Here is a 27,872-nt window from a genome sequence, read left to right as displayed (position 1 = left end):
CACATGTCAATCTCTTCATTCAGTGACCTTAATTTCCATCGTTTTTTTCAGAACTATTTTGCTCGCAACTTTTACAACATGAGAATGTTAGCCTTATTCGTCGCGTTTGCAATCAATTTCATCTTGCTCTTTTATAAGGTAGGTACATCTTTACGTTTCAGGAACCAGTACGAAACCACAGATGGGTTGGATTGCGTGTGCAGAATTCACACATTCGCCAATGAGCACATGTAAATCTCTTTCGAGATATGTTTTGATGAAAGGAAAAAACCTAGAGCTCAGGCACATCACTGACGGTCTAGTAAGGCAGGAGCAGACTTGTTCCTCCAAACTAAATGGGAAATACCTCAACTAAAGAGTGTTTGATGTAGTACAGGGTTTACCCAGTGTCCCTAGCCTGATTTGGCTGCGTACCCCCCTTGGTACCATATCTGGGTGTGGCACACCCTCATTACATTAAATTCATTTGGTACCTGAGAAGGCAGCCTAGCCATCTGATTTTTCTCCTGCATGCATTAGACTCCTCGTAACTCTTGCTCAGATTAGGAGGTGTTTTAGAGGGTGTGCTCGTTATAGGCCATCAGCTTCTGAAAAGCTATCTTTTTATTTTTAGCCTTTGCTTTTAGTCTTTTCACGGTACCTGAGCCTCATATCTGGCTCTCTGCTGAGAAGGCTGGGTTTCCATTGTTTCTTGTGTGTGCCGGTCCCTTAGAGGGAGTGAACTGACTCTACTTTAAATGGTTTGAATCAGGTCTCCACTTCTTCTGTGGTTGAAGGAAAGGAGCCCCCCACTCGCAGTTCAAGTGGAAATGCCAAAGTTAGCAGCCTGGACAGTGGCTCGCCTAGAATCATGGCGGTTCACTACGTCCTGGAGGAGAGCAGCGGCTACATGGAGCCCACGCTGCGGATCTTAGCCATTCTTCACACGGTCATTTCTTTCTTCTGCATCATCGGCTACTACTGCTTGAAAGTAAGATAGTAAGGCACCAAGGTACCTGTGTGTGTCCGTGTTTGCGCATGTCTTTTGCAGGTTGGACTCCTGGGGCAGCAAACTCTGAGATGGGAATTTCCTGCACAGAGATTATTAGGGAATGTTCCACGAATCAACACCCGTGGGGCAAGGAGAAGAAGCAGGGTGGAACAGAAGACAAAGTGGGGCTGTGGTTCAGATACAACAGGCCACACACACAAGCCTCAGTCCCTGAAGCTGGGATGCCCCTGCAGGGCTGGGGGACTGGAGCCTGGCCTTCAGAGCTCCATGTTGACCAGTCGTTGACTGCAGGCTGTCCTGGGAAGGGCCTGTGGCCCCAGGCTGTCTTGTTATAGCTCCCTGTCACATATTGGCAATTATTTACATAATGACCCGTTTCATCAAAACTTGGCCCCATGGTAGAAATAACCTACCATGTCTCCTAGCAAAGCTCCACTGTTTTAGAGTTATATATACATCATATGGAACCTATGAGTCATTAGGCACCTACCTAATGCCATCAATGGCAGAAAGACCACAGTTTGTCACCCTTCACCCAGAGAATAATGCAGCTCTATCCCCACCAAGAGAATAATATACCAAGAGAATAATACCAAGAGAATAATATAACTTGGTGAACAGAACTCAAGATAGTCTCCGAATGCCCAGGGCTGCCCATTACCTTTGCAAACCTCTTTATTTTTTCCTAGCGAGACACCTTTTCTTGGTAATGCCTTTATTTCATTATCTCCTACCTCAGATTGTGAAGCTTCTAGAAGACTTTTGAAAAGCCAGAGCCCAGGGTGAAAAACTAGACTGTAAAATTTTCTTCAGAAATTCTTTTCCCTTCCCTGTCTTTCCTTTGTTTTATTAAGAGGGGACAGGGAAAGTATTCTTGGATTTTTCTAGAACGTCTGCCTCTTTTTTGTATCCGTGCCTTCTGTAAAATCTGTCCATATGAAAAGAGAGCCAATATGTTCTGGAAACATTTTGGCTAGCTGACAAAGATTTTTGCTGATGCTGGAATTAAAATTTATTTCAAAATAGCATATGGGCATGCTGAGTGTGGAATAATTAAAGAGATTTCTCAAATAACACTGCACTTTTTAGAAGCATGCATTTTGGAACATTAGTAACATTGCTGTATTTTATTGTATCCGTTCATGTTTCACATATATAAAGATGTATGTTAAGTATATCATAATAAAAGATATAATACATCTTTTTCTCTTTAATACATAAAAATGATTTCTTCAGTGTAGTTATCTGTGAACTTCTATGTGTTTAAAAACATATGATTATAAACTATATCTATTCTATCTTCTTTTTTTCCTAAACCTCTAGATGTTTCTTTCTGCCTAAATATAACCAATTCATTTTCACTCAATTTTACCTTCCTGGAAGTAACATGGGAAATACTTCTTTTTCCAGAAGCTGTTTTGTAAAGATAGCGACCACAGGAGATGCCAGTAAATCTAAACTAATTTTAACGTGTTTATTTTTTTCAAATGTAGGTCCCATTGGTTATTTTTAAGCGAGAAAAGGAAGTAGCTCGAAAATTGGAATTTGATGGGCTTTATATTACAGAACAGCCTTCAGAAGATGATATTAAAGGCCAGTGGGATAGACTCGTAATCAACACACAGTGAGTAAAGAATTATATGAGACATTACTGTGCTCAAAAATTTCAAGACAAAAAACAAACAAAAAAAAAAACCCAACTTTGCTGGAGTTCCTGCAGATTTGTCAAAAGTTTAGCAGAGGTGAATAATAGTTATATTTTCGGCCAAGAAAATCAAAAGACTAAGCACTGTCAGCCTCTTAATGGATGCTATCAATTTTTTTCCCATCTGTGTTCCCAATTCCTTAATCAAAAATGGCTTTGGGTCCATTTCCACAGCCCTGATGGAACTTAACATCCATTACTCAATGTTCAGAGAAGTGTGTAGCTAGAGGGGCATAACCTGCAGTGTGGGGTTATCTCATCCAAAAGACCAGACGAGGCAAAAATGATTCATTAAGGAAAGAGTTGTAGCATTGAAGGCAAAAATATTGAATTTCATACTTTCAGTGTATCTAAGTTGTAAACTTTCAGTTGGTACCATAAAGCAGCCCAGCATAAAACTAGTCAAACGTTATGACATGTAAAATATAAGGCAGGGAGACAAATGCTTTTTCTGTACATTAATTATTTACCCTTGTGAGATCAAGACCCAGACTCCTAGCAGCTGTTCCAGGTCAACCCATCACAAAAGTAGAACTTGCCACCACTACAGGTATTAGTGATACACTATTTTTTGAGTAGTTTCTACTAGTCAAGTGTGTCAAGTGTGAAATATCTTTTTATTGTGATCAGCTTTGCTTGTTCTTAAGAAGTTAAAATTGCTAATAAGCTCTGAGTTTTCAAATGGGGATGATGTGTTTGTGCATTAAAAATGTTTACTCTAGGGGCGCCTGGGTGGCTCAGTCGGTTAAGCGTCCGACTTCAGCTCAGGTCACGATCTCACGGTCCGTGAGTTCCAGCCCCGCGTCGGGCTCTGTGCTGATGGCTCAGAGCCTGGAGCCTGTTTCAGATTCTGTGTCTCCCTCTCTCTCTGCCCCTCCCCCGTTCATGCTCTGTCTCTCTCTGTCTCAAAAATAAATAAACATTAAAAAAAAATTTTTTTTTAAAAATTAAAAAAATTTAAAAAAAATGTTTACTCTAAATGCTCAATGTTGTATTTGTCAACTCTAGCTGTTAATACTAAGTCAAATGAGATCTGTCCCTTTAAGTGAAGTCCATATTAGTACAGGTGCCACGGTCAGTTTCCTCGAGGATAACGTGGGAATGAGATTTTTTAACTTTATAAGAAAAAAATGACAGATTTTTAGATACCTTAATTTTTAAAGATAATTGACAGAGAAACGTATGTCATTTGACATGTTACAAATGACATGTGTCAGCATGTAAATAAATACAAGCTACTTATTAATAAATATGCTCATATTCTTCCCCGTTAAAATATTAGCCCAGAGTCTTTTTGTGATTTGCATGTATATATTGATATATTAACGCTTACATAATATTTAATGTACCTCTGACATAGGAAAATTATGGGATAAGGTGGGACAAAATTGATTATAATTTTTGTGAATGAAACCATATGTGTTTACATATTAAGTATTTTGTTTATTCCAAACAACATATTGTTATTTATCATTTTTTTAAATGATGTTATTTTACTTTTATGCTTTTATATTTTTTAGGTCATTTCCCAACAACTACTGGGACAAATTTGTTAAAAGAAAGGTAATACCTCTCAGAAGGAATGCATTCTCTATTTGTTTCCTAGAGTGCAATTCAGATTTGAATTTGATATGGCTCATGTGGAGAATGAAATACTGAGGTGTACTTTTATCTGTCTTTTAATGTCATTTCAAAGTGGCAATAGAATTCAGTATGAATTTCAAAAATTGCACGTAAAGAAGAACCCATACTCTGCAGCTATAAAATGAATAATAAGCATTGCTTCATCCACCTGTCCTCTGACTCAGGTGAATAATCGGTGCTCAGTCCGCACAGTAATAGGAATTGGTGAGAATTTTCTCCGAGCTTCTTTGGGTCCCCTGAATTGGCTAACGACCATTTTCTGATAAGACAGCTGTAAATCACTGGGGCTGGAATCCCGCTTCGCCCTGTAGGAGCAGAGTCGTTCCATGAGAACAAAGGATTGAGTTTTGTTTATTTCACATGAACTTCGGAGATCTTTTTATTTTCATAAAGTTTTATTCTTCTGATGCAGACTGCGTCATAGCGTAGTAGAAAGAACAATGATAGGGCATCAGTGATGAACTGTGGCGCCTGCTGACTGCTCTGATCTTGAAAGTCAAGGGTCTTCTCTGCTCTTCTCACCACATAGCATTTTAATGTCAGATCTCTTTTAACGAAATAATGTATGTACCGGTACTTGCAGATCATGAAATACTATTGCTTTATGTGAAGACTAAAGCGATTCACATAAAGCGTTACATGCTAGCTCCTACTTATTCTTTGAACCTTTCTAATTGCCACCCTGACTCAACTCACCTCCTTAATGAGTTCTAGCTCCAACCGGTACCGTCTGGAGTAGCCAGAAACATCTGCCAGATGAAGTGCTCTTGTTCCCTTTGATTCCGTGTTACTCAGGAGGATTGGCGACCAGCAGATTTTTTGTTAGCAATCTGAGGGGAGATAGAGGGCTTGCACCAAGAACTGAAATCAGGTACACGAGGAAGCACGTTGACCTTTTTTAAAAAATCTATTTAATAACATGACTTTCTAGTTGAGAGAAGCCGTGTGTTTGTAGATTTTATTCTGGCGCAAGAGTTTTGTCTCCTGGTGTGACGTGAAATTCTGAGCAGCATTGCCCTCCTGCATACGAGCACATCCACATTGGGCCAGGGCTTTGAAACCCTTATTTTTAAACAATTTTAAATAGGTAACTTGAACATTTTATTCTCATTAGCTACTTAAGAAAGAAGCTTTGAATTGTTAAAGCACAGATTTCTCTGAAGGAAACTGCATATTCAGAGTCAAAGAAATACGTTGTCATTGCAGGGGCGCCTGGGTGGCTCAGTCAGTTAAGCATCGGATTTCAGCTCAGGTCATGATCTTGAGGTTCATGGGATCAAACCCCATGTGGGGCTCTGCGCTGACAGTGTGGAGCCTGCTTGGGATTCTCTGCCCCCCTCTCCTTTGCTCCTCCCCCCACTCTTGTGCTCCCTTTCTCTCAAATAAATAAACTTAAAAAAGTAAAACTAAACTGTAATTGCAGCAGGGACTATTGGTGGCATTCCTACTATACTTAGTGCTGATTTGTTGTCCTGGGAGTGAGGTGAGAACACAGCCCAGAGGGAACCCCCATGCAGGCCACCCCAGCCCGTTTTTAGCACCGTGAGAATAACACAGAACAGACCTTTGTGGGTGATGTTCATGGGCTTTTTAACTACCACTTCTACCACTTCTCTTTCATGTTTTCATTTACCTCGACTGTATACTTTCAGAAGAGGCTTATTTTTACTTTTGCCAATCCCTTCTTCCTTTCCATTAATGTATTTCTTCCTTCGTTCTCTCTCTTCTTTCCCTGGGGAACCCCCTTCCTCCTTTCCCTCACGTGCTCATTTCCTTCTTCTGCCTTCCTCGTCCTCTGCTCTCCTACCCTCTTTTGCCCTTAGTGGCCCATTCTCTCTCCTACTTTTCATTCATTGCTTTTACCGTTGTCTCCATTTTCATTGTGTGTGGGCCTCTCATGGAAGCATTAGGCCAAGAGTGGCTGTGTCACGGGGCTGTGCTTCCTGGGCTCAAGGGAGAGCTGTGGGCCCACGTCTACACCGGTCTGAAAACGGGACATGTGGGCAAAGCCAGGAAGATGTGGCAGAGGGAGGGGGGGGCCAGGAAATGGAGGACAGTTGCTCAGAAGGGATTCTGGTGGTGCAAAGGGGTCTATGCAGGGATTGCCCTGAAGACAGGGGGAGGTGATGAGGTTCCGGGGATTACTGAAGGACTGACAGCTCAAGTCAGGAAACTAGGGGAGAGTTGAACGGTTGTAACTGAGAGCCCAGAGAGGATGCTGTCACAAGTGGCCAGCCCATGGCTGGCGATGGTCAGTGCAGATCTTTCCTGAGAGTCAGATCTCGTTTGGTGGTTTCCTTATTTCATTTCTTGCCAAGCTTAGCAAGCTTGGACATGTTACATTTTCTTATTTTATTTTTTTAATATTTAATTATTTATTTTGTGAGAGAACACAAGCAGGGGAGGAGCAGAGAGAGGGAGAGAGAGAATCCCAAGCAGGCTCCAGGCTGTCAGCACACAGCCCAGTGAGGGGCTTGGTCTCATGAACCATGAGATCATGACCTGAGCCAAAACTAAGAGTTGGACGCTCAATACACTGAGCCACCCAGGTGCCCCAAGGGCATGTTATGTTTTCTAAGACATTACTTCTTTATCTGCAGAATAGGATGCTGATAACATAGTGTGACTTACATAATGTGACAGTCCCATGAGGGAAAGCAAGTCAAATTTCTTTACCTAATTCCTGGTGCAAAGTATGAATTTGGTCAAAGTTCCTTTCATTCCATTTTTTCCACTTCTTGACTTACTTCCTTGGCACCCCCTCTTCCTTTTGCATGCGTCCCTCTCTTGACTAAGACATCTTGTTCTTCGGATGGGTATTACGTATAGTGCTGTAAGTTTGCTTTGACCTTAAGCATTGCGATCACAGAAGAAGAGCCAGAAGTGAGACTTTTAAGTGAACTCGAACATAAGACCAATATATAGTAAGTGTCAAAATAATTAGATGTTTGTACGCGCATGCATACGAGGGGTTACTGAGTGGTTGAGGCCAGTAAAATGTTTTATTTCCTGTGCCCAGGTTATGGATAAATATGGGGAGTTCTATGGCCGGGACAGAATCAGCGAGCTCCTTGGTATGGACAAAGCCGCCCTAGATTTCAGCGATGCCCGGGAAAAGAAGAAGCCAAAGAAAGACAGCTCCCTGTCAGCCGTGTGAGTGTTACCTCTTCCCAATGGCTCTAGACCCAAAGGAGAAGAAATTAATACAATTCTGAACTTGATAATGCCTCGACTTCCTTTCCCTCAGAGCCTGGGGGAATAGAGATGAGGGGAAAGAGAATGTACCTAAGGGTCTACTTCTATGCTTCTGGCTATTTTTGGGTGTGGAATGATTGGATTTTTTCCTATTAATTTTGGAAGGCGACTTTTTTGTTATTTACATAAAGCAAAAATTATGTAAATAAAGATGTATGTTCTTAACTTAATTTTCCTTTTCTATCCCTAAATGCCATTTAAGTCAAAGTCAAACATATACAAAAGCACAATATTTGACTACCTTTTCTGATGCTGTCTGAAAAGAGGTTAATCTTTCTTAGGTTTTGGAAGAGGGCTCTATGGAGCCCTTTTATTAGGCAAGTTCAAAGTTCATATTCTTTTATTATAATTCTTGTGTTTTGTTTAAATAGCAAAGACTTCACAAGCCAGAAGTACTATGCTGTCATGCTGTTACTCAGGAATTTAACTTTAAAATGAGGTGTTCCTGGAGCGCCGGGGTGGCTCAGTCGGTTAAGTGTCTTTGGCTCAGGTCATGATCTCATGGTTCATGGGGTTGAGCCCCGTGTTGGGTTCTGGGCTGACAGCTCAGAGCCTGGAGCCTGCTTCGGATTCTGTGTCTCCCTCTCTCTCTCTGCCCCTCCCATGCTCATGCTGTCTCTCTCTCTCAAAAATAAATAAACATTAAAAAAAAATTTTTTTAAATGAGGTGTTCCTGATATAGTGCTTTAATGGAGTAATAGGTTATAATATAGCTAGAAAGATGTGAATCAGTTGAATTGAATTTGCCTCAGGTTGAATTTCACACACACACACACACACACGCACACACACACACTGCAAATATATATTTCATCAACTATAATTCTGGATTAAGTGTAAAGCATACAGGTTTTAAAAAATGTAATTTCTCATTGTAGCCACTTAACAATTTTAGAAGAAACTTAACAGTTACTTTCCCTTAACATGTCCACTTTTCTTGTAAATTTATGGTCTTAGTCAGTTAGGGATGTGACTACTTTGGAAATATAGATACTTGAGGCTCTGTAGGGCGGTATTATTTTGTGTCAGATAAATATTTTAGCTAGCATTAAAAAAACATGTTGGCTGACCTCATTGATAATATAATTTTTTATCTATCTGAAAACTTATTGGAGCTACATGGTTTTTAAAAATAATGTGAACTCAGTTTAAAAGTAGTTAGTTCTATGGACAAATACATAACAGAAACTGTGGATTTAGATCCAAAATATCACCTGGGTACTTTAAGAAAACCCATGTGGTACATAATGAGTATGTCACTGTATAGAAGATGAAACACCTTGCCAGTGCTTAGGAATTAAGACCTTTATGTTAGAATATCATACAAAAACAAGGACCATAGAGCAGTGTTGAGCTTTCTACTAATATTTTCAGATCTCTGACAAACAATGTAGAATCAAATTGTTTTACTAAATTATGCTCTTTCCATGGTAACATTTATGATCCTAAAAAAAAAGTCTGAAAAAAATAGAAGGAAAGTTTAGACTGTTTTATAAACAAGAAAGGTGGTGTTTTTTTTTTTTTACTGTGACCAAAAAGTTTTATTTTTTTGTTTTAAAAAAATTTTTTTTTCAATGTTTATTTTTGAGAGAGAGAAAGACAGAGTATGATGGGGGAGGGGCAGAGAGAGAGAGACATAGAACCCAAAGCAGGCTCCAGGCTCAACTCACGAACTGTGAGATCATGGCCTGAGCCAAAGTCGGACACTCGACCGACTGAGCCACCCAGGTGCCCCTGAACAAATAGTTTTAAATTAGTGGAATTTTCCACTTTTTTACATAGGAAATGTTTGCGAGTTTGACCCCTAGCAAAGTGCCAAGAAATTAATATGGTATTAATACCTTTAAATATGAAGGGGCACCTGGGTGGCTCAGTCATTTGAGTATTCGAATGTTGCTTTTGGCTCAAGTCATGATCCCAGAGTTGTGGGATTGAGCCTCTCATTGGACTCTGTGCTGAGTGTGGAGCCAGCTTAAGATTTTCTCTCTCTCTCTCTCAGAAAAAAAGTTAAAGAAAATAAAAAATAAATATGGATAATAAAATTAGAAGAATAAATTTCTAGTAAATAATGTCCATAACTAGGAAAAAGAATTACATATATTGTTCCTTTATTTAAAACATTTACTGGGGCGCCTGGGTGGCTCAGTCGGTTAGGCGTCCGACTTCAGCTCAGGTCACGATCTCGCGGTCCGTGAGTCCGAGCCCCGCATCGGGCTCTGGGCTGATGGCTCAGAGCCTGGAGCCTGCTTCCGATTCTGTGTCTCCCTCTCTCTCTGCCCCTCCCCCGTTCATGCTCTGTCTCTCTCTCTGTCTCAAAAATAAATAAACGTTTAAAAAAATTTTTAAAAAAAAATAAAAAATAAAAAATAAAACATTTACAAAGATCAAATTTTTTTTTAATTTTTTTTTTTTAACGTTTATTTATTTTTGAGACAGAGACAGAGCATGAACGGGGGAGGAGCAGAGAGAGAGGGAGACACAGAATCGGAAGCAGGCTCCAGGCTCTGAGCTATCAGCCCAGAGCCGGATGCGGGGCTCGAACTCATAGACCCCAAGATCGCGAGATCGTGACCTGAGCTGAAGTCGGACGCTCAACCGACTGAGCCACCCAGGCGCCCCACAAAGATCAAATTTTAAAACATTATCTGGTTTGCATATTATCTTAATGTGAATGTTTGGGTACAAGGATGATTCATCTATTTGTGCATGTTTTATTTGTCAATCAGATATGTAGGGCTTGTCAAACAAACAGGTGGCCAGATTACCTCCTGGGGATAGAATGGCTGCCAGGACCCACAAAACCTGCATCTTTTTCATTTGTCTTTATGGGAAAAGAGGAGGGATTTGTATCCCAAAACCATCTAGCAAAACTCTTCAGCTTCTGGCTTATAGTCTGCCCCTGAACCAAGCCCTGTGGCCAGGTGAATGCGTGCCCAGTTGGCCTAGATCAGCTTTGGCCCATCCCTAGGGGTTGGGTCAGCTCCACCCAAACAGGAGTACTGTTGTGATTGGTGAGAAAAGAGTGTCCTACGCCACCAAAAGGGTATGCTGCTTCACGAGGTTGACAGCAAACTTGTTACCCTAATGTTTGATAGGAAGGAAAAATAATAACCATTTTTTAAATAAAGTAAGAAACTGCCATGGGGCATTCAGTCATCCTGATAGAAACACTTATTTTGTTTTAGATTGCTTTCATGGGAAATAATCATGCTCTCATGCAAATTACCCCATTATTTATTTTTTCTCTGTCTTTGGCTTTTTAAATTTAAGATAAAATAGTCTTGGGGTGCCTGGATGGCTCAGTCGGTTGAGCATCTGACTCTTGATTTTGGTTCAGGTCATGATCTCATAGTTTTGCGAGTTTGAGCCCCAGATAGGACTCTGTTGACAGCATGGAGCCTGCTTGAGATTCTCCCTCTCTGCCCCTCCTTTCCACACACTCTGTCTCTCTCAAAATAAATAAATATACTTTAAAAAACAAAAAGAAAAAAAAATAGCCTTGTATTGAAACCCATTTTAAATATTCACAGAACTTTAAAAAATGATCTCTAGTAATAGAATTGATTCTAGCTCAAAGATAACTTTATTTCCTTAAGATAAAAACTCCTAGGCTAAGGTAAATTAAAACGTAACCTTTGGGGGAGAAGTCTCTAAGAAGTCCATTTTGATTAGCGATTACTGATCCTACCACTTGAAATTTAAGATTGGCCTTCCTAAAAAAAATGACTAAAGAAATAACGTGTAAAACAGTAAATATAGAGAAGCCCTTTTGAAAAGAATACTCATATTTTATATCCTATCATATCAATTACCTAGAATATTAGATAGGCTAACAAAGTTATAATTTCTAGCACATGAATCAGTGGGCAGCTCTAAAAAAAATTAAAGTTAGAAAGTATGTTTTACTATGTATGTATTTAATCTACAAAGATCAGGAATATTTATGCTAAGATTTACTCATCCAGCACATTTATTGAGAGATATTCCATGTATGATACAATGTGCTTGGTGTTAGGGAGTCTGCAGACTAGGGAGAATGGCATAAATGTACGTAGATACCTGCACACCCGCAACTACCAAACAAATGGGAAATTGTGATAAGTCTACAAGGTAATTTGGGAACCAAGGGGAAAAGGTGAATGCTTTCTTGGGTAGAGATTTTTTTTTTTTTTTAAAACAAGAGGAAACACAAACAAGATGAAAGAGCCCTTTCACTGGCAAATTTAGTTGTAAAGTGAATGTGGATGTTTATGCAAGTTTTTATCAGCCTAAGTAAAAATTATTCTGTCAGAATGCAATTACAAATGTATAATGAAAGCGAGGAAACTTGGGATGCACACATGTTGGTTAATGCAGTAGCATAGTTTCCAGAAATCATTCTCACATAACAAGTGGCTTTACCTTATATTTAATGCAGGATAAGAAAGTGCTAATCTTAAATAATAGAAGTTGCATCTTTGTTTTGTTTTCCAAGATCCCACTAAAAAAGCATTACAGGATTCTGGAACACGTCATCCAGATGTTCCAGATTCCCTTGACACTTTGGATGGAACTAATTTCCTGAGATGGTTGCCAGTTTCATCCCACGGAAAGAATGGCAGCAGGCTCTTGCAAGCCCCCGAGTCTTTGCTTCACACGCATATCCACAAGTCCTTCTTTTTTTGTCTTTCCAGACTGAACTCTATTGATGTGAAGTATCAGATGTGGAAACTAGGAGTCGTCTTCACGGACAACGTAAGCCCGCTTCATTACCACAAAGGACGGTGCGCTCTGATTAGACAAGTCTGTTGGGATCCGGCAGGCAGAGAGTCAGTGATTTAGGGAAGTCAGTCAGACAGCAATTGATTTAATACAGACCATTATCTGAGAATGACCCAAGGAAATATGTGATTAATTAGCCCCCATCTCTCAATCCATTTCTTTCAATAGCTGAAAGATTAACATGAAAATATATTTATGCAAGAAAAAGAAACTGAGATGAAAATTCACATGTATTTTCATTTAGGTTTTAGTTGGGTAATGAGTTCAAAGTTTCCTAGATGTTAAAACGGAAGTTCTAAATAAATAAAGTTTTAAAACATTAATTGTGATAAATTTAAGTTTCCCCCAAATTAAGTGCATTAAATTATTGTGGTTTTTGTTCTTGATTGATCCTTCTTTTCTCAAAGAGCCTAATAGCCCAAGTCTGTATCCAAATATAATGAAAAAAATTCACCTGGTACTAAAAGCCACCGACCGTCGGGTCGGACGATCACATTGTACTACCCTGGCTTGCTCAATAGTTTGACATTTTTGACTTAGAATTTTCAGTTTAAAAAATCATTATCAATGGTTTTCATGCTCCCATGTGCTCTCTATGGGAAGTTGCTAGGGACAGTCCTGAAACTCTGCTGAATGGATCAACTACAAATGTTTGTCTCCTCCTGCTGGTTCAGAATCCTCCTACAATCCTCACACACCTGCGAAGGGGCACTTACAAGCAAATCCAAAGGCCTAGTCCTAGACCCTCCTCTCGTTTTGTCTCCCTTGCACATCTCACTTAGTCTCAAAATCACACTCTAATTAGCAGTGACTTTTACAGTGAGTGGTAATTCTGTTCTCCTAAAGACTTGCGACACCCCCCAAATTCTCCTGTCTCTATCCCCACCCCTATCGTACCCAGTCATGGGCCCGGAATACTGGGTCTTTTAGACAACTCTCCAAAGATCTCAAAAACAAGTCTTGTGAGTATCTTTTAGAATTGTCAACTGTTAATGCCTTCAGCAAATTTCTCTTCTAATAATGGAAGCAACTCCCTCAAATTAAAAGGAAACCACCTCATCTCTAGCACTGATGTTTTCTGTTCAGGTAGCCCGGCCATCTTGGCTTCTGCTAGTTAAGGTCAATCCTCCTTGACCTCCTTATATGCCGCAGTACCTGTGTCATGTAAGATACGTATCTTGCTCTAGTTTTCTTGCCTCCAGAGCATTTGGGCGTGGATAGACTTCTTCAGACTTGTTTCTGTTATATTATTCTGATATATTATTCATCCACCTGTAGTTTCATGGCTGTTTGGCCAGCTACTTGTCAACATGTCTTCAGTCCTCAATAGTGTGGTTTCTGTCTAAAACACAGCTAGGCTTACCAGATGAAGTACAGATGAGTTCAAGCCCCGCGTTGGGCTCTGCGCTGACAGCTCAGGGCCTGGAGCCTGCTTCAGATGCTGTGTCTCTCTCTCTCTCTCTGCCCCTCCTCTGCTTCTGCTGTCTCTCTCAAAACTAACTAAATAAAAAACATTATAAAAAATTTTTAATTACAAATAACTAAATATTTACATTATATTTACATTTTTGTATAGGTATGTATACATACCTATACATAAATATAGGTAGTTTTATATCTATAATATAACAATGTACAATATACATACTTATATATTTATATTTATATGTGAGTATATCCCAAATATTGCATGGAACATACTTAATCTAAAAATTATTTATTCTTTACCTAACGTTTATCTGTAACTGGGCAGCCTGTGTTTTTATTTGCGAAATCCGGCTATCTAAGGACAGCACCTGTGTCGTCTATACATGTATCCTTGGCTCCCCTGATCACCTATCTTAGTCTCCTTACTCATCTTGTGTCCACACACTTGTCCTTTCTCCTCAGCCTTTTCATTTCTTAATAGCCTGCTGGGTGTGTCCATTCAAATGTCCTGTGGCAAACGCATCTTCTCCTCTCCTCACTCTTCCCTGCTAAACGCAGTCCCCCTGTCCACCATTTCCTCTTTCTGTTAGTGTTTTTGTTCTTCTTGCTACCTATGTCCAGATGACCAGCTTGGACTCCTTTTCCTTCTCCTTCTAATATATGCATCCAATTATGTGCCCAACTGGATCCTTTTCCTGCCCTCTGTCATTCCCTGGCCAGTTCTGCTGATAGTCATGCCTCTTATAACCTCCCCCGTGGGGTTGGCCAGTAGTGTCCTAACGCAACAGCTCTGCCACTTACATCTTCTTTGAGAAAGTAGCTTGACCGGAGTGAGCTCACTTTCCTCATTTGTCAATTTGGGGCTAAGATTGCCTACTTACCAAGAGTCTGGCTAGAATAAAAACAGAGACTGTATGTGCAAAGATACAAGACGGTATTTTCATAAAATGCTGCTTTTCACATACCATTATTCCGTATGATGCTCCAGGGGTTCTCCCGCGCCTGTGGGATGTGCCCATATCCCTTAACTTGGCTTGAAGGCCTTCCAACCCCGCCATACATTTCCAGCCTCATCTTCTGAAACAGAAGCCCACTCTCAAACCAAACTGTCACTCCTCAGCACATTCTGCGTAGTCTTATCTTGGTGTCTATTTTCAAGTACTGCTTTCTTCCACCCGATGTCTAACCTCAGCCCTGAACTGCCCATAAAGATGATTTATACCACCTCAGCCCCCTTTGTCTTGTTTGTGTTCTCTGTTAAAGCTTAAGATATATTCTAGTCAAAATGAAGGTTTCCTCCCTTTCCCAAAATGGGTAGCTCTTGACGCCAATGGCAAAACACTTCTTATGCCCAAGGACCCTAATCCAGAAAGCAAGCATGATCTCAGTATCTTTTATTCTACTTTTTTTATTCTCCTCCCCTCAAAAAGTATATACACTTGTACATCTAACCTCTGTAAAGCGAATCTCTTACATTGATTATAAACAAGATTCCTACAGATAGTACCAATTGTATTATTAGGTTTATTATAGCCTTCGGTGACATTAAGTAGTATTTGCATTTTCTTCTAGACTTGTTTTCGCTCACATAAAGTGAGATGCTTGGTTAATAAAATACCACACATAATTTCTTACAACTAGTAGGTCTCCACAAACTGATTTAGAGAGTGAGTAAATGAAAAACGAAAGAGGGAAGGATGGTTGGTTCTTTGGTTGAGTGTAGAGCAGGGCTCTCAAGGGGGGAAATTTTGTCCTCCAGGTGACTTTTGGCAATGTCTAGAGACATCTTTGATGGTCACGGCTGGCATCTGGTGAGTGGAGATCAGGGTCACTGCTGGTCATCCTACAGTGCATCAGACAGCCTCCAAAACAGAGAATTATCCAGTCTAAACTCTCAGTAGTGCCAAGGTGAAAACACCTTGCTATCGAGTATTAGGTCAGTAAAATTCTCTCTATAGAAAGATACATAAGAACAGCCTCTCTGATATAAAGGAGAGAAAGACATTGAACCTCTGAGAACAAGCTAAATGACACTAAAATACATAAACCAATATAACTGATTCGAATTAAATAAACAGACAGACAAAGAAGGTAAAGTAAATGAAGTGATTATAATGGAATGAAATCAGAGTAGCTTTGGACAACAGTCACTCCTTCTGGTTTCTGATATGCTTCCCTCTCGTTTGTCTTCTCAGTCTTTCCTCTACCTGGCCTGGTATATGACTATGTCCGTTCTGGGACACTATAACAACTTTTTTTTTGCTGCTCATCTTCTTGACATTGCCATGGGATTCAAGACACTGAGAACCATCTTGTCATCGGTAACTCACAATGGCAAGCAGGTAAAAGTTGATTTTTTTTTGACTCCCTACAAAAAACCAAAAAAACAAAAAACAAAAAATACACCAATAAAAATAAAACCCAACCTCCAATGGCAACATATAGTTTTAAAGATTTTTGTGAATGGAGGATATGCACTTTTTTTATTTTTTTATTTTTTAATTTTTTTTACAAACCATGAGGAATATTGGTTCAAGAGTCCCCTACACCTACATTCAAGTCTTGGCTTGACCGATTCACTGTGTGACCTTGGATAACTGATTTAACATTTTTAAATCTCAATTCATTGTGTAAAATGAATACAATAAAAGTACCTACCTTTTGGAGTTTCTGAGAAAATGAAATAAGAACATAAATGTGGAGGTGTTAGCACAGGCCCCGGCACATACAAAACACCGCAGAAAATAGTTAAACTTTTCCTAATATGATATTTACTCCATTTGATACCAGAGGGAACTGAAATGTGTTTCAGAATCCTGATGCACTAGTTACAATAGTAATAAAACACAAGATGCTGCGTTCTTAATTTGATGTGACATTTAAAAATTGGAGATCGTGTGGTCTTTTCTCCACTTTTAAATTGGACAGAAAGAATCACAATGTTTCATACTTGACAAGGTCATAGTCCAAGGACTTACATACTGGCCTAGTTCCAGATGATCAATTTATGTTTTAATGGAGCCCAGTTGTAATGTGAAAACTTTAATTATTCATAAACTCATTATAGAAGCATATATTTATTGATTCATTCGCTATCACCTGTCTACTGGGAGTAACACATTCTATATTCGTTATTTGGCTTAACAGAGTCCTTCTTTTCCAGAATTTTGTAATTCAGCATATTTTTAAATCCATGTCCCCCCAAACACGTGAACTATGTCCATAGTTAAGTTCATATGAACAGTTACCATGATTTTTAGTTTCCTAAATTTCAACACATTGTTGTTCTATATGTCACTCTAACTTTTGAATGTGACTATGACATCAGCAAAAAGTGTTTATTCATTCATAGTATTGAGCCCCTGACATATTTAAAGAACTGGAGATTCTGAATCTCTTGTGTATTTTCACACAAAAGGTTTGGCTTGCTTTCAATTCACTTCTAAAATTTTGGGAGGATTATTCCTTCTTTTTGAGATACCAATTTTTGACTTACAGAAATATAGAGAGCTTAATAGTCCTCATAATAAGATGTGCAGAAATTTATATGGCATTGTACTTCATTTACAGAAGTGAATTAAGCCCTCTATTCAGATAACATATTTTCTCCAGATAATTGTAAAATTATTTTTGAAGGACTTAATATATGCTGCCATGGTCAAGAACATAGGGATTCATTGTAATTAGAGGAAGTAGACACAAAAAATAATGCATTTTAGTGTGTTTAGATTTTCTGTGATATAACCAGAAATATATTTTCACCAACTTGGTGAAATTCTTATTTTCAGCACATACATATTATGATCAATTTGGATGTGAAAGTCAATCAGAGTTTATTCATATTCCAGCTGTAGTATGCATTCATTAACCAATTAAGTAGCCAACTTTTGCATAAAACAGTCTGACCACTTGATAAAATAAAGAGCATATGGAAATAAATTTCCCCACAGAGGGGGGTAAGAAAGGTATGGTGTGAGGTATGGATCCCATTAGTTTCTAGTCAATAAATCCAGGTATGTGCTCATAGAATTCTCTCCTCCCACACTGATGTTGAACATGCCAGTCATATATGCCTTGCATTTCTAATGCATGTTCTGTGTCACATTGCTTTCCAGCTTGTATTAACTGTTGGCTTGTTAGCTGTTGTTGTATACCTATATACTGTTGTGGCATTCAACTTTTTCCGAAAATTCTACAATAAAAGTGAAGATGGTGACACACCGGATATGAAATGTGATGATATGTTAACGGTAAGTTCATACACTTTGATCTCATATGAGTGAAAAATTCTCCTGCTTCTTCAGTATGAGTGGTTGTGTAGTTACTCTTTAACCTTGCAGAATAGAAAATAGTGTACCCAGTAAAAAAATTGTGTGGCTCTTTAAAGAATCAACAGTTTTCATTCTTTTGCAGAATGTAAAGGACCGTTTCTGCCATTTTTTTACATCTGCCGTACCAGCCTGATAATCAGTAGATTTTTTGCATAAAGGACTTAGAGCTGGAAGGATTAATATAAACGCTTTAGCTGAATTGGTTCATAGATTCCAGGACAGCGGTTAAAATTATTTCCTTGGAGAGTATTTTGAACCCTTAGTTATCTGTGTACTTTCATGATATTAAGTGACATCACTGAAGCCCAAAATTAGATCTTTTACTAGAACTCTTAGGTTTTGCTTAAATATTCAGTACTTTAGCTTAAATTACCTTTTTGGTCTTGGTTTTAAAATCAATGGATGTTCAAGCTTTCATATTGCTCTACCCCTGTTCCTTAACCTGCCCATCTAATATTGGCGAATCAGAAGTTATTACAGGTGAGACCTTAGACTGGAAATATGTACCTCTAGCTGAAAGGAGATGAATTCTTCATTGAGCACCAAATCAAAATACCTACATAGCTGGGGTTAGTGGTGTAAGAGACCAACAAAGTGACAGTAAAATTACTCTAGAAAAAATAAACATCCCAAAAGAGTAATGAGAGGGAACTACTAATGTTTTAAAAACTAATACTTAAGGCAGGTTTTGTACTAGAGAATGATACACGTGTGGGACAGAATAGAGAGTCTAGAAATACATGCAGATACACTGGGAAATTAAAAGTATGATAAAACGTGGCTTTTGAAACCGTGAAATGAAAAAGAATTCAGTAAATGGTATTGGTACCATGGATATGCTTTTGGGGAAATTTTGATAAAAATTGATACCAACCTAGTTCTTTAAATCAAAATAAATTCTGAATGGGACACATATTTTAATGCAAAAAGAAAAGGATAAAAATTATAACAATTTGACTTTTGAAATAATAAACATTTTTTTAAAATTTTACTTATTTTCTTTAAAGAAAATTTTTAATGCTTATTTATTTTTGAGACAGAGACAGAGCACAAGCAGGGAAGGGGCAGAGAGAGAGGGAGACACAGAATCCAAAGCAAGCTCCAGGCTCTGAGCTGTCAGCACAGATCCTGATGCGAGATGAATCATGGGAGATCATGACCTGAGCCAAAGTCGGACGCTTAACTGACTGAGCCACGCAGGCGTCCTTGAAATAATAATAATTTTTAAATGGGGAAAGGTCTTTCTAAGTGTGTCATAAAACCTAAGATGCATGGGGTCCTAAACAATTACTTTAAAAAGGAACAACACTAAGCGATGTCTTAAAGACAAATGAAAAACTAGGAAAAATATTAACATAGGGCCAGTGTCCTTAACTTACTAAGTACTAATCACATCACTAGGAAGTAAACCAATAGGAAAAGGAACAATCAGCTCGTGGTAAAATTCAGCCAGCTTACAAATTGACAAAGATTAAAGAAATGCAAATCAATCAACTGCCACTTCGTATCTATCAGGTTTGCAGAATATTCAAGTTTGTTAATACCCACAGTTGTTGAATCGATGGAAAAACTGGCACTTTCATGAACACTTGTAGGGAATTCAAATTAAGACAATGATTTTACAGAAAGTTTGCAATAGCTATCACATTTTTCATTGTACTCACCCTCTGACTTGTCAGTTCCACTGATTGTATTGATTTAAATGTTTGTTTCCAAATATGCTCCTGTGGGTTTAAGGATACTTGCTACTATCACAAATTAGAAATAATCTAAATTATATCAATAGAGTCCCGATTAAACCAACTATGGCAAATCCATATCATGGAAAAGTAGGTAGTTGTTGAAAAATAAGACAGATCTGCACATGCTGATATAGAAAGACATACAGATTGCATTTCAGTGGGGAAGGGGGGGCAAGATCTTGAACAGTGTTATGATAAGATCCTGATTGTGTGCACACATACACATGCTAGAATGTACATATTAGATACACTAGAATATGTACACGGTGTTTCTGGAAGAATACATGGGACACTGTTAACAAGGGTTCCTACAGGGAGTAGGACTACAGGTTAGGGAGAGAAGAAACTTACACGGTAAGGGATTCGTCACTGGTAGTGACATCCCCCAGAGTCACTAAACATGTGACACTTTACCGCCAGTAAGGATCCTTCATCTCCTCTTGTGAGAGGTGCCTTTAATACCCACCTTGCCTCTCTACCCGGTGACTTCAAGACTTGGGGTAGCAGCTGGCTAGAGGCAGGGAGGGGAGCAGACAGCTGGAGGAGTCAACAAGGCACAAAAGGGAGTCAGTCATTACTAACACCAGACAGTTGTGACTCCAGGGAGATTCATTTCTCTTCCAGAAGCACCCCCTCCCCCATGGTTCTAAATCTCAAAGTCCACCTTGGTTGAGTCAGAAAGTTTAGCAAGGTGATTCACTGCCAGAGGGTGTGGTGCCCGCTGAATCGCTGAAGATTGCTGGAAAGTCAGGATGACTTCAGGTAGTACTTTTGAGTTGGCATTGGGAATGGCGGGGCCTCACTTGCCCCCCTCCTACCACAATAAGACCCCTGAAACATCCAGGTGTCTCCTTCTAATGTCATAAGTCATGTTTGACCCTATTCAATTATGCTGATAGTATCCTTGGATGACTACATTTCGAACATCACTCTTGGTATGAGTTTCCATTGCTTTTGTAAATTTTACCAACCAATGAAATTGAGAGGAATCCAGGCATGGTTTGAACAACGAGTTAGGAAGACAACAACTGCCTTTATCTGGTTGGCATGACCTAGTTGCATGGGATGTGTAGGGAAGAGGTAGAGAAGTTTGCCTCACTTTAGGGTGAGGAAATAAGGCTTCTTGATGTTTCGACCGTGGCCTCAGGACTGAGCTAGAGCCTGGATTTTGTCCAGTTTAAGGGATTTCTGCCCCTACCAGTGAGACTACCTACAACCAGGTCTGTTCTGGGTGTTTCTAGCTCTACACATAACAGTAAGCTTTGTACCTTGCCTTTGGGTGGGGTGAGGTTGGGGGCATCATGAGGATGTACCTTAGATGTGTCTTCTTGCAAAAGAGAAAACTCAATTCCAAGCCACAAACAACATCTCAGCTCCCATACTTCTGCCAGGCGGATCAGGCACACAGGAGTCTGTGTAGCTTTGCACATGCTCGTATCCAGCTGATTGTTCTTAAAAACGATCACATCAGAGGCCACATCACCTAGATTTACCTTACAGTAGTTGGTCTCAAAACCCCTTTTAATTTGCCTCTTATTAATACTTGTGCAGCAAGGTTTGAACAAGCCGACAACATTTAAAATGTAACTGCTCACTTGTAGTAGTGCTCGTTAAAAGTCAAGGCTTAGCAAAACCCAGCAGCTAGCAAGACAGAAGTACGGCGTAGGAAGTGGTCACGCTTAATACCTTGCGTGTATCTCTCAAAAGAGAATCTTTTGTTTACATCCGTCTCTAACAATTAGTCTTCGCAGGGTGAAGTCGAGGATTGTTTGCTTGAGATGGGTTTTCTTCACTCATGCCCTGTTTTCTCGGCAACATCTGAGTTTCCAGTGCCTTCATTGCTTCTGGTAGTTTCCGGGCATATGTTAGGAACATTTTAGGTTTTCACAGCGATGTGGTTCACCTGCCAGTGTTTCATGCCTAACAGCAGGTGGCGCTGTAGCTACAGTTTTAGACTGTGATGCTCCATGCCTGCCTGCCCACCTACCACCTGCCTCCTCCTTCCTCCCTCCCCTTCCTTCCTTCCTTCTTCCCTCCCTCCCTCCTCCCCTTCCTCCCTTCCTTCCTTCCCTCCCTCCCTTTTCTTTCTTCCTTCCTTCCTACACTTTCCTTCCTTTCCTTTCCTTCTTTATTTAGGATCATGGTGTTTTAAGCCTGAGAATCTAATTAAACCATCAGTATCCTGAGAGAATTTGAACCTCTTCTCCAAGAATGTACAAGGAGAAAGTGCAAAATGATCCAAAGTTCCAAAGCCCCAGGAAAAAAGATGATTGTAGCTAACTAGCCAGGGAGACTGACTTGGCCTATATAAAGACATTCATCTCCAAAGGGGTGGTCCTTTCACCAGGACTCACCAGGGCATCCCTTTATGAACCGCAGCTCAATGAGGCCACCCTCATATCCCAAGTCAGAAACTGCAGGGAAGGTGTCCAGACCTGTTGTGTTTTTTGGGAAAAACTTACCAGGTGGTTGAGAGAACGAGTTACTCCTAGGGAAGTACGATCCCCAGCTCAGGGGATTGTTCTAAATTACTTATTTTACCCTACCCTCCCAACAAGTAATCTCTGCCAGTCTCTGTCTCTGTCTTTCTCTTTCCACTTTTATTTCTCCCCCTATTTTTTGGGGGGGGGGGGTTGGTCAGGATAAAGATCTCGTAAAGATCTTCACTACTCCACCAGAAACTGTCCCTCCTCAGTATTTCCTAAAGCTGTCATAAATAGTGATTAACCCTGGAATGAATCCACTCGGGAGATGAGTGGGTAGGGGAGAAACCATAGAATATTAAATTTGGAGAATAACTGACTGCGTATTCCCAGTGTTGGTAGCACCAGGCACCTTCCTTCCTCATGACTCAGATTCTCTGAACAAAGTATATGGGTTTGTGTCCCAGAATTACTGCTTTCTATTCTCCAACTCTGATGTTCAGGTTTAAGCTGCTCCTGTGAAAAGGAAGGTGAATGAGAGATTTTCCATTTTCAGGAGAATGATCATCTGACAACTAAAAGCCTGACAGCCCTACGTAGGTGGATGTTCACCACCCTACCGCATATTCTAGCCACCCACCTGCTATATCTGGGGATAACCAGGTAGTGAGATTAAGGTTGGGAAAATCAGTATCAACATCCCACAGGTGAACCTGGAATTTTATACTTTTAAAATCTGGTATCTTACTAAGCCTAAACAATCCAATGCGTAAGACTGCCTATCTTTTCAGCATGGCCAGAGTCTATTATTGAAATATGGTGGGAGCCCTTTTGTCAGCATCAGAGCTTTCACAGAATGAAGGTGAGCAGAGAGACGTGGATGTTGCTAGATGGCTGACAGGAGACCTGAGAAGTAGGAGACATTTGCTTTGGTAATTTAGCCTCATTCCATGGTCCTATCTTCAACTGTGCATGTCTGGAAACTAAACATTCTCTTGAGGACAGACTCACATTAACCAGGCTCCTAAGAGTCAGATGTATGAGTCAGAACACCAACATCCTACTCGTTAAGAGTTCATGCCGCAGGAGAACGCATTCTCTTCCCTAGAGAAAAACTCTATGGGCACCTGGGTGGCTCTGTCAGTTAAGCGTCCGACTTCAGCTCAGGTCACGATCTCGTGATCTGTGAGTTTGAGCCCCGTGTCGGCCTCTGTGCTGACAGCTCAGAGCCTGGAGCCTGCTTCACAGTCGGCGTCTCCCTCTTTCTCTGTCCCTCCCCCGCTCACACTCTGTCTCTCTCAAAAATAAATGAACATTACAAAAATGACTTTTCTGGCCTGTCTGTGAGAGAGACCCCTTACCTGAGCCCCAGATGGTTCTTGGTTGGGCAGCGACAGAGCCACTCTCTGATCCTCTTCGTTCACTGTGTGCCAGACTGACAAACCTCCTTCCTGAGTGACCCAGTCGTTATTCGGTTCTGACCATTAGATTCCAGGCATCTGCTCCAAGACACTTTCTGTGTGCTGCATCTATCACTATATTAGCTGTTGAACTATGAGCATTTTGGGGCCAACTTGCTGCCTGTCCTTTGTGCTCTTTGGGGTCATCTGAGAATTTGAGGTTCATGGGCTGAGACAGTGAAGTCTCCATGAGAACACCGATCAGTCATGACTTTTCACTCTTCATTCACCGCCCCCCCTCCGCCCCAGTGATGTGTAAGTTCCTCTCATGTGCTGGACATTATTTTAGGCCCTGATAATAGAGCAGTAACCAAAGTCATTCTTCTTGTAATGAAGCCAGTTCAGTGCAGTGAGACAGATCACGAAGCATCAAAATTAGGTAAGTGGTAGGTACAGGTTTGGAATTCAGGAAAGAGACCCAAGGTTGTAAACAGAAAAAAAGTGTACGTCATTGGCACAGAGATGGTACTTAACTGTGAAGGTGGGGACATTCCTCTAGGAAGAACTGGCCAAGGAGGCTGAGAAAGGGTGGCCAGAAATGTAGAAGATGACCAGGGGATTGTGGTGTCTCCCCAAGTGAAGACACCGTGTCAAAGCCTTTGCCCCTTCGTTAAGGCAGATGGTGGGTAAATGTGTTTTGTACTCATGGATGACATCAGTTGGGTAAGTCGGAGTGTCTGAAACAGTCTAAGAAGGCCTCGTGGAGGAAGGCTTGTTACCTGAGGGTGAAAAGGAATGGGATAAGAAAGGGAAATAATTGTTTAAGATGGGAAGGAAATGCAAGCCAAGAACTAGAATCGGGAGTTGTTTATCTGACAGGCGTGGATAGAGTGCAGGGTGGTACTTGGGAGCAGTAGCCCATCAGTGGAGAGGGATGAAGCGTCCCTGAATCTGAGGCCCCGACCTGGAGAGTCTGCCCTTATCCTGAAAACAGATAAAACACTGACGCTTGAAGCCACTGGCTCTCAACTGTTGCGATTTTGCCCTCCCGGGGACGCTTGGCAATGTCTGCAGACGTTTTTGGTTATCTACAATGAGGTGCTCTTGGCATTGAGTGGGCAGAGGCCAGGGATCCTTCTAAAACATCCTACAATGCACGAGACAGATCCCATCCAAAGAATTATCCGGCCCTAAATGTCAACGGCACTGAGGCTGAGAAACCCTGCCCTCTTCTGCAGTGGGCGCTTGGAGCTCTCCTTCTAATTGGTTGCTTTAATGTTTCAGATTCTTAACAATGAGCTGTTATTTCCTCCTTGCTTCTCCCCTCTGTCTTCTTTCTTGTACACATTAGAGTAGAAACATTTCAGCATCGTATTCCATACATGACGGATGAGGGGATGGCATTATTGGGTCTGGTGTTTTCCTAGCTTAATTTCTGAGATTCCATCTTATTAAATATTGAGGTTTTCCTTCCTCTCTCCTCTGTCTGTTCTGATCAAAGAAAAAGAAAAAAAGAGCAGTGTGATTAAATATAGCTTTGTGGGCCTTAATGTGATCTTAATGGGATTACCTTATGCCAGATGCTAGTGAGGTATTTTTCATCCCCTGCAAAGTGTGACAGAAGGTGCGAGGCAGAGTGTCGTGTCGAGTTTTGTTCAAAGGACAGCAGAGTGTAAGAGCCACGTGTTTGCATCATAATCACAAACGCTGAACCAAAAAGAGGCAATGTAGAAGGCAGAGATGGTCAGTTTCCAGAGTGAGGATTAGCAGCTAGAGAGAGAGCCTCAACTTTGTTCAATGTGCAGATGGGCAGCGTCTCCAGGAAGTGACTGTGTCTGTCTTTTCCAGTGCTACATGTTCCACATGTACGTCGGGGTACGTGCCGGAGGGGGTATCGGCGATGAAATCGAAGACCCAGCAGGCGACGAATATGAGATCTATCGAATCATCTTTGACATCACCTTCTTCTTCTTCGTGATTGTCATCCTCTTGGCCATAATTCAAGGTGAGCATCCTCCTCACTGGAGTTCAAGAGGATCTAGAATTTGAGCCATTTATTGTTCAAGTTAACACTTAAGGGCAGGTCAGAATGTCAAGTGCTATCTGTAAAAAGGCAACGAGAACTTTTCTGTTCAGTGTTTCTCCATTAGAAATCTATAGGGGGGTATCAAAGGGGGCCCTGGTAAGGGGGAAGTCGGATACAGATTTCTCTGGACTCTTTTCCCATTACCTAATGGAAAGAGCACTTTCTTCGCTGTGACTTTCTGCCCTGCCACTTATTAACTTTATAATGTTGGGTGGGTGAGCCATTTAACTCCTTTTGAGGGGTGCCTGGGTGGCTCAGTCAGTTAAGCGGCCGACGTCGGCTCAGGTCATGATCTCGTGGTCCGTGAGTTCGAGCCCCGCGTAGGGCTCTGTGCTGATGGCTCAGAGCCTGGAGCCTGCTTCAGATTCTGTGTCTCCCTCTCTCTCTGACCCTCCCCTCTGTCTCTCTCTGTCTCAAAAATGAAACATTAAATTTTTTTTTTAAATAAACATTAAAAAAATTGTTTTAATTTTTTTTAAAAAAAGAAGTGATGTACATGTGAGTACTCAGCACAGTATCTGATGCCTCATAAAGAATCCTAAGGCTATCGTTGAGTGCCTGCTATGTGCCTGGCACATGTTATTAACTCATTTTACCTTCATGCACCCTGTGAAAATAGTGGTGTTATTTACATTTGAAGAAACTGAGCCATAATACGTCTAAGTAACTTGGCCAAAGTGCACAGTCAAGAAGTGTCAGGGCTGGAATCCAAACCCAAGTTTCTGGACCCAGAGCCCTCAGTTGAAACCAGAGAAGCCATCAGGGTGCCTGGGTGGCACGGTCAGCTGAGTGTCCAACCCTTGGTTTTGGCTCAGGTCATGGTCTCATGGTTTCCTGAGTTTGAGCTCTATTGGGCTCTGGGCTGACAGCACAGAGCCTGCTTGGGATATTCTCTGTCTCTCTCTCTCTGTCTCTCTCTGCTCCTCCCCCACTAATGCTGTCTCTGTCTCTCTCAAAAATAAATAAGTTAAACTTAAAAAAAAAATAAATAAAAACCAGAGAGCCATATTAACTTACCAGTTCTTCCCTTTACCCTAAGGAAACTTGGAATGTGGTGTTCTTCTCCCTCAGAAAAATCACTCTTGTTACCTTTTTCTGTTCATACGTTTATCCTGGCTTGAATTAAATGTCTATAAATGTGTTATTATCCTCTAAGCTCTGCAGGCACAAAACGGTACTTTTTGTTTCCAGTAAAGTACATGAACAAGTCGACAAGATTCATAATCCATCCTTTTGTCTTTACTGAGTGTAACAATAACATATTTTATAAGAGAGCAAACTCATAAAACACTCGGAAAAAGATGTGCAGCCAGTAAGTCACAGGAGGGAAACGAGCTGAGAGGAAACAACGCGGTGCAGTTAGCTCCTGGCTGACACAGTTAATAACAGGCCGGCAAGTTTACTTGTGAGGAACGCGTAACGAGAATGAGTGGAGGCAGATTCCTCAGTTCATATGGTAACGTCTGATTTCCAAATCGGTACCTGAAAATGTTATCAGTAGACTTTCCTGCGCTTTGCCACCAGAAATCTCTATTGCTCTTTCTTGGAACAACATGGCGGCTAACATACCAGGTGCATGTGCCACGTTAACGAGCGGTTTTTCCTGCCCTGTCACTTTGTTTTCAAACCCCCTTCTCAGGGACGGGGTAAGCACAGTACCCGCTGTGCTTCTGCCCCCCAAGAGATAACGCTGCTGCCCTAGGAGGAGTATCAAGTGTGTGCTCACTCACGACTTCTCCCAACCTGGCTGTACATTTTCTCTTTCCTTGGGAGGACTAGCCACGGGGCTGTGAGCTTCATTATTATTCTCTGGTTGATAAAGATTCGAGTGTGTTTTTATTTAACACCAGGTTTAATTATTGATGCTTTTGGAGAGCTAAGAGACCAACAGGAGCAAGTCAAAGAAGACATGGAGGTGAGTCTTGCCGCGTCTGACTCAGCTGTGTTGTTGTTGTTGTGGGCATTCATTTTTCCTACTGTCTTTATCAAAGAATCACGGCCGTGGGAGAAAGTAGGAAAAGGGCATGAGCGATGTGTGACTTCCTCGGCCTGTTTTCCATCCGGGCAACGCATATCGTTGTGGTAGGCAGGAAACATGGCGGACGC

At 40.8% G+C, this 27,872-nt stretch overlaps 1 protein-coding gene and 2 long non-coding RNA genes across 4 annotated transcripts in view; 1 reads left to right on the top strand and 2 right to left on the bottom strand.

Moving 5' to 3' along the window:
- Window positions 1–27,872, top strand: part of RYR2 (ryanodine receptor 2) — a 754,822-nt gene that overhangs the window by 722,071 nt on the left and 4,879 nt on the right. For both annotated transcript variants that reach the window (XM_049646094.1, XM_049646095.1), the window contains 10 exons: window positions 52–138; window positions 752–970; window positions 2,485–2,615; window positions 4,217–4,259; window positions 7,360–7,493; window positions 12,269–12,329; window positions 15,980–16,126; window positions 17,900–18,034; window positions 25,529–25,685; window positions 27,617–27,681. In XM_049646094.1, the coding sequence (XP_049502051.1) occupies window positions 52–138; window positions 752–970; window positions 2,485–2,615; window positions 4,217–4,259; window positions 7,360–7,493; window positions 12,269–12,329; window positions 15,980–16,126; window positions 17,900–18,034; window positions 25,529–25,685; window positions 27,617–27,681 (1,179 nt within the window). The remainder of the gene's footprint in view (window positions 1–51; window positions 139–751; window positions 971–2,484; window positions 2,616–4,216; window positions 4,260–7,359; window positions 7,494–12,268; window positions 12,330–15,979; window positions 16,127–17,899; window positions 18,035–25,528; window positions 25,686–27,616; window positions 27,682–27,872) is intronic.
- LOC125933239 (uncharacterized) lies at window positions 15,877–23,078 on the bottom strand. Its single transcript, XR_007460901.1, has 3 exons — window positions 20,324–23,078; window positions 19,780–19,839; window positions 15,877–16,152 (listed from the first exon to the last, which is right to left on the bottom strand). It is a non-coding gene; the product is annotated as an uncharacterized LOC125933239 (long non-coding RNA).
- Window positions 23,082–27,872, bottom strand: part of LOC125933238 (uncharacterized) — a 39,285-nt gene continuing 34,494 nt past the window's right edge. The window contains exon 4 of the long non-coding RNA XR_007460900.1: window positions 23,082–24,459. This is a non-coding gene — a long non-coding RNA (uncharacterized LOC125933238). The remainder of the gene's footprint in view (window positions 24,460–27,872) is intronic.

The sequence above is a fragment of the Panthera uncia genome, chromosome D2 (genome assembly GCF_023721935.1).
Source record: "Panthera uncia isolate 11264 chromosome D2, Puncia_PCG_1.0, whole genome shotgun sequence".
Taxonomy (NCBI): domain Eukaryota; kingdom Metazoa; phylum Chordata; class Mammalia; order Carnivora; family Felidae; genus Panthera; species Panthera uncia.
This window is presented reverse-complemented; position numbering and strand designations above follow the sequence as displayed.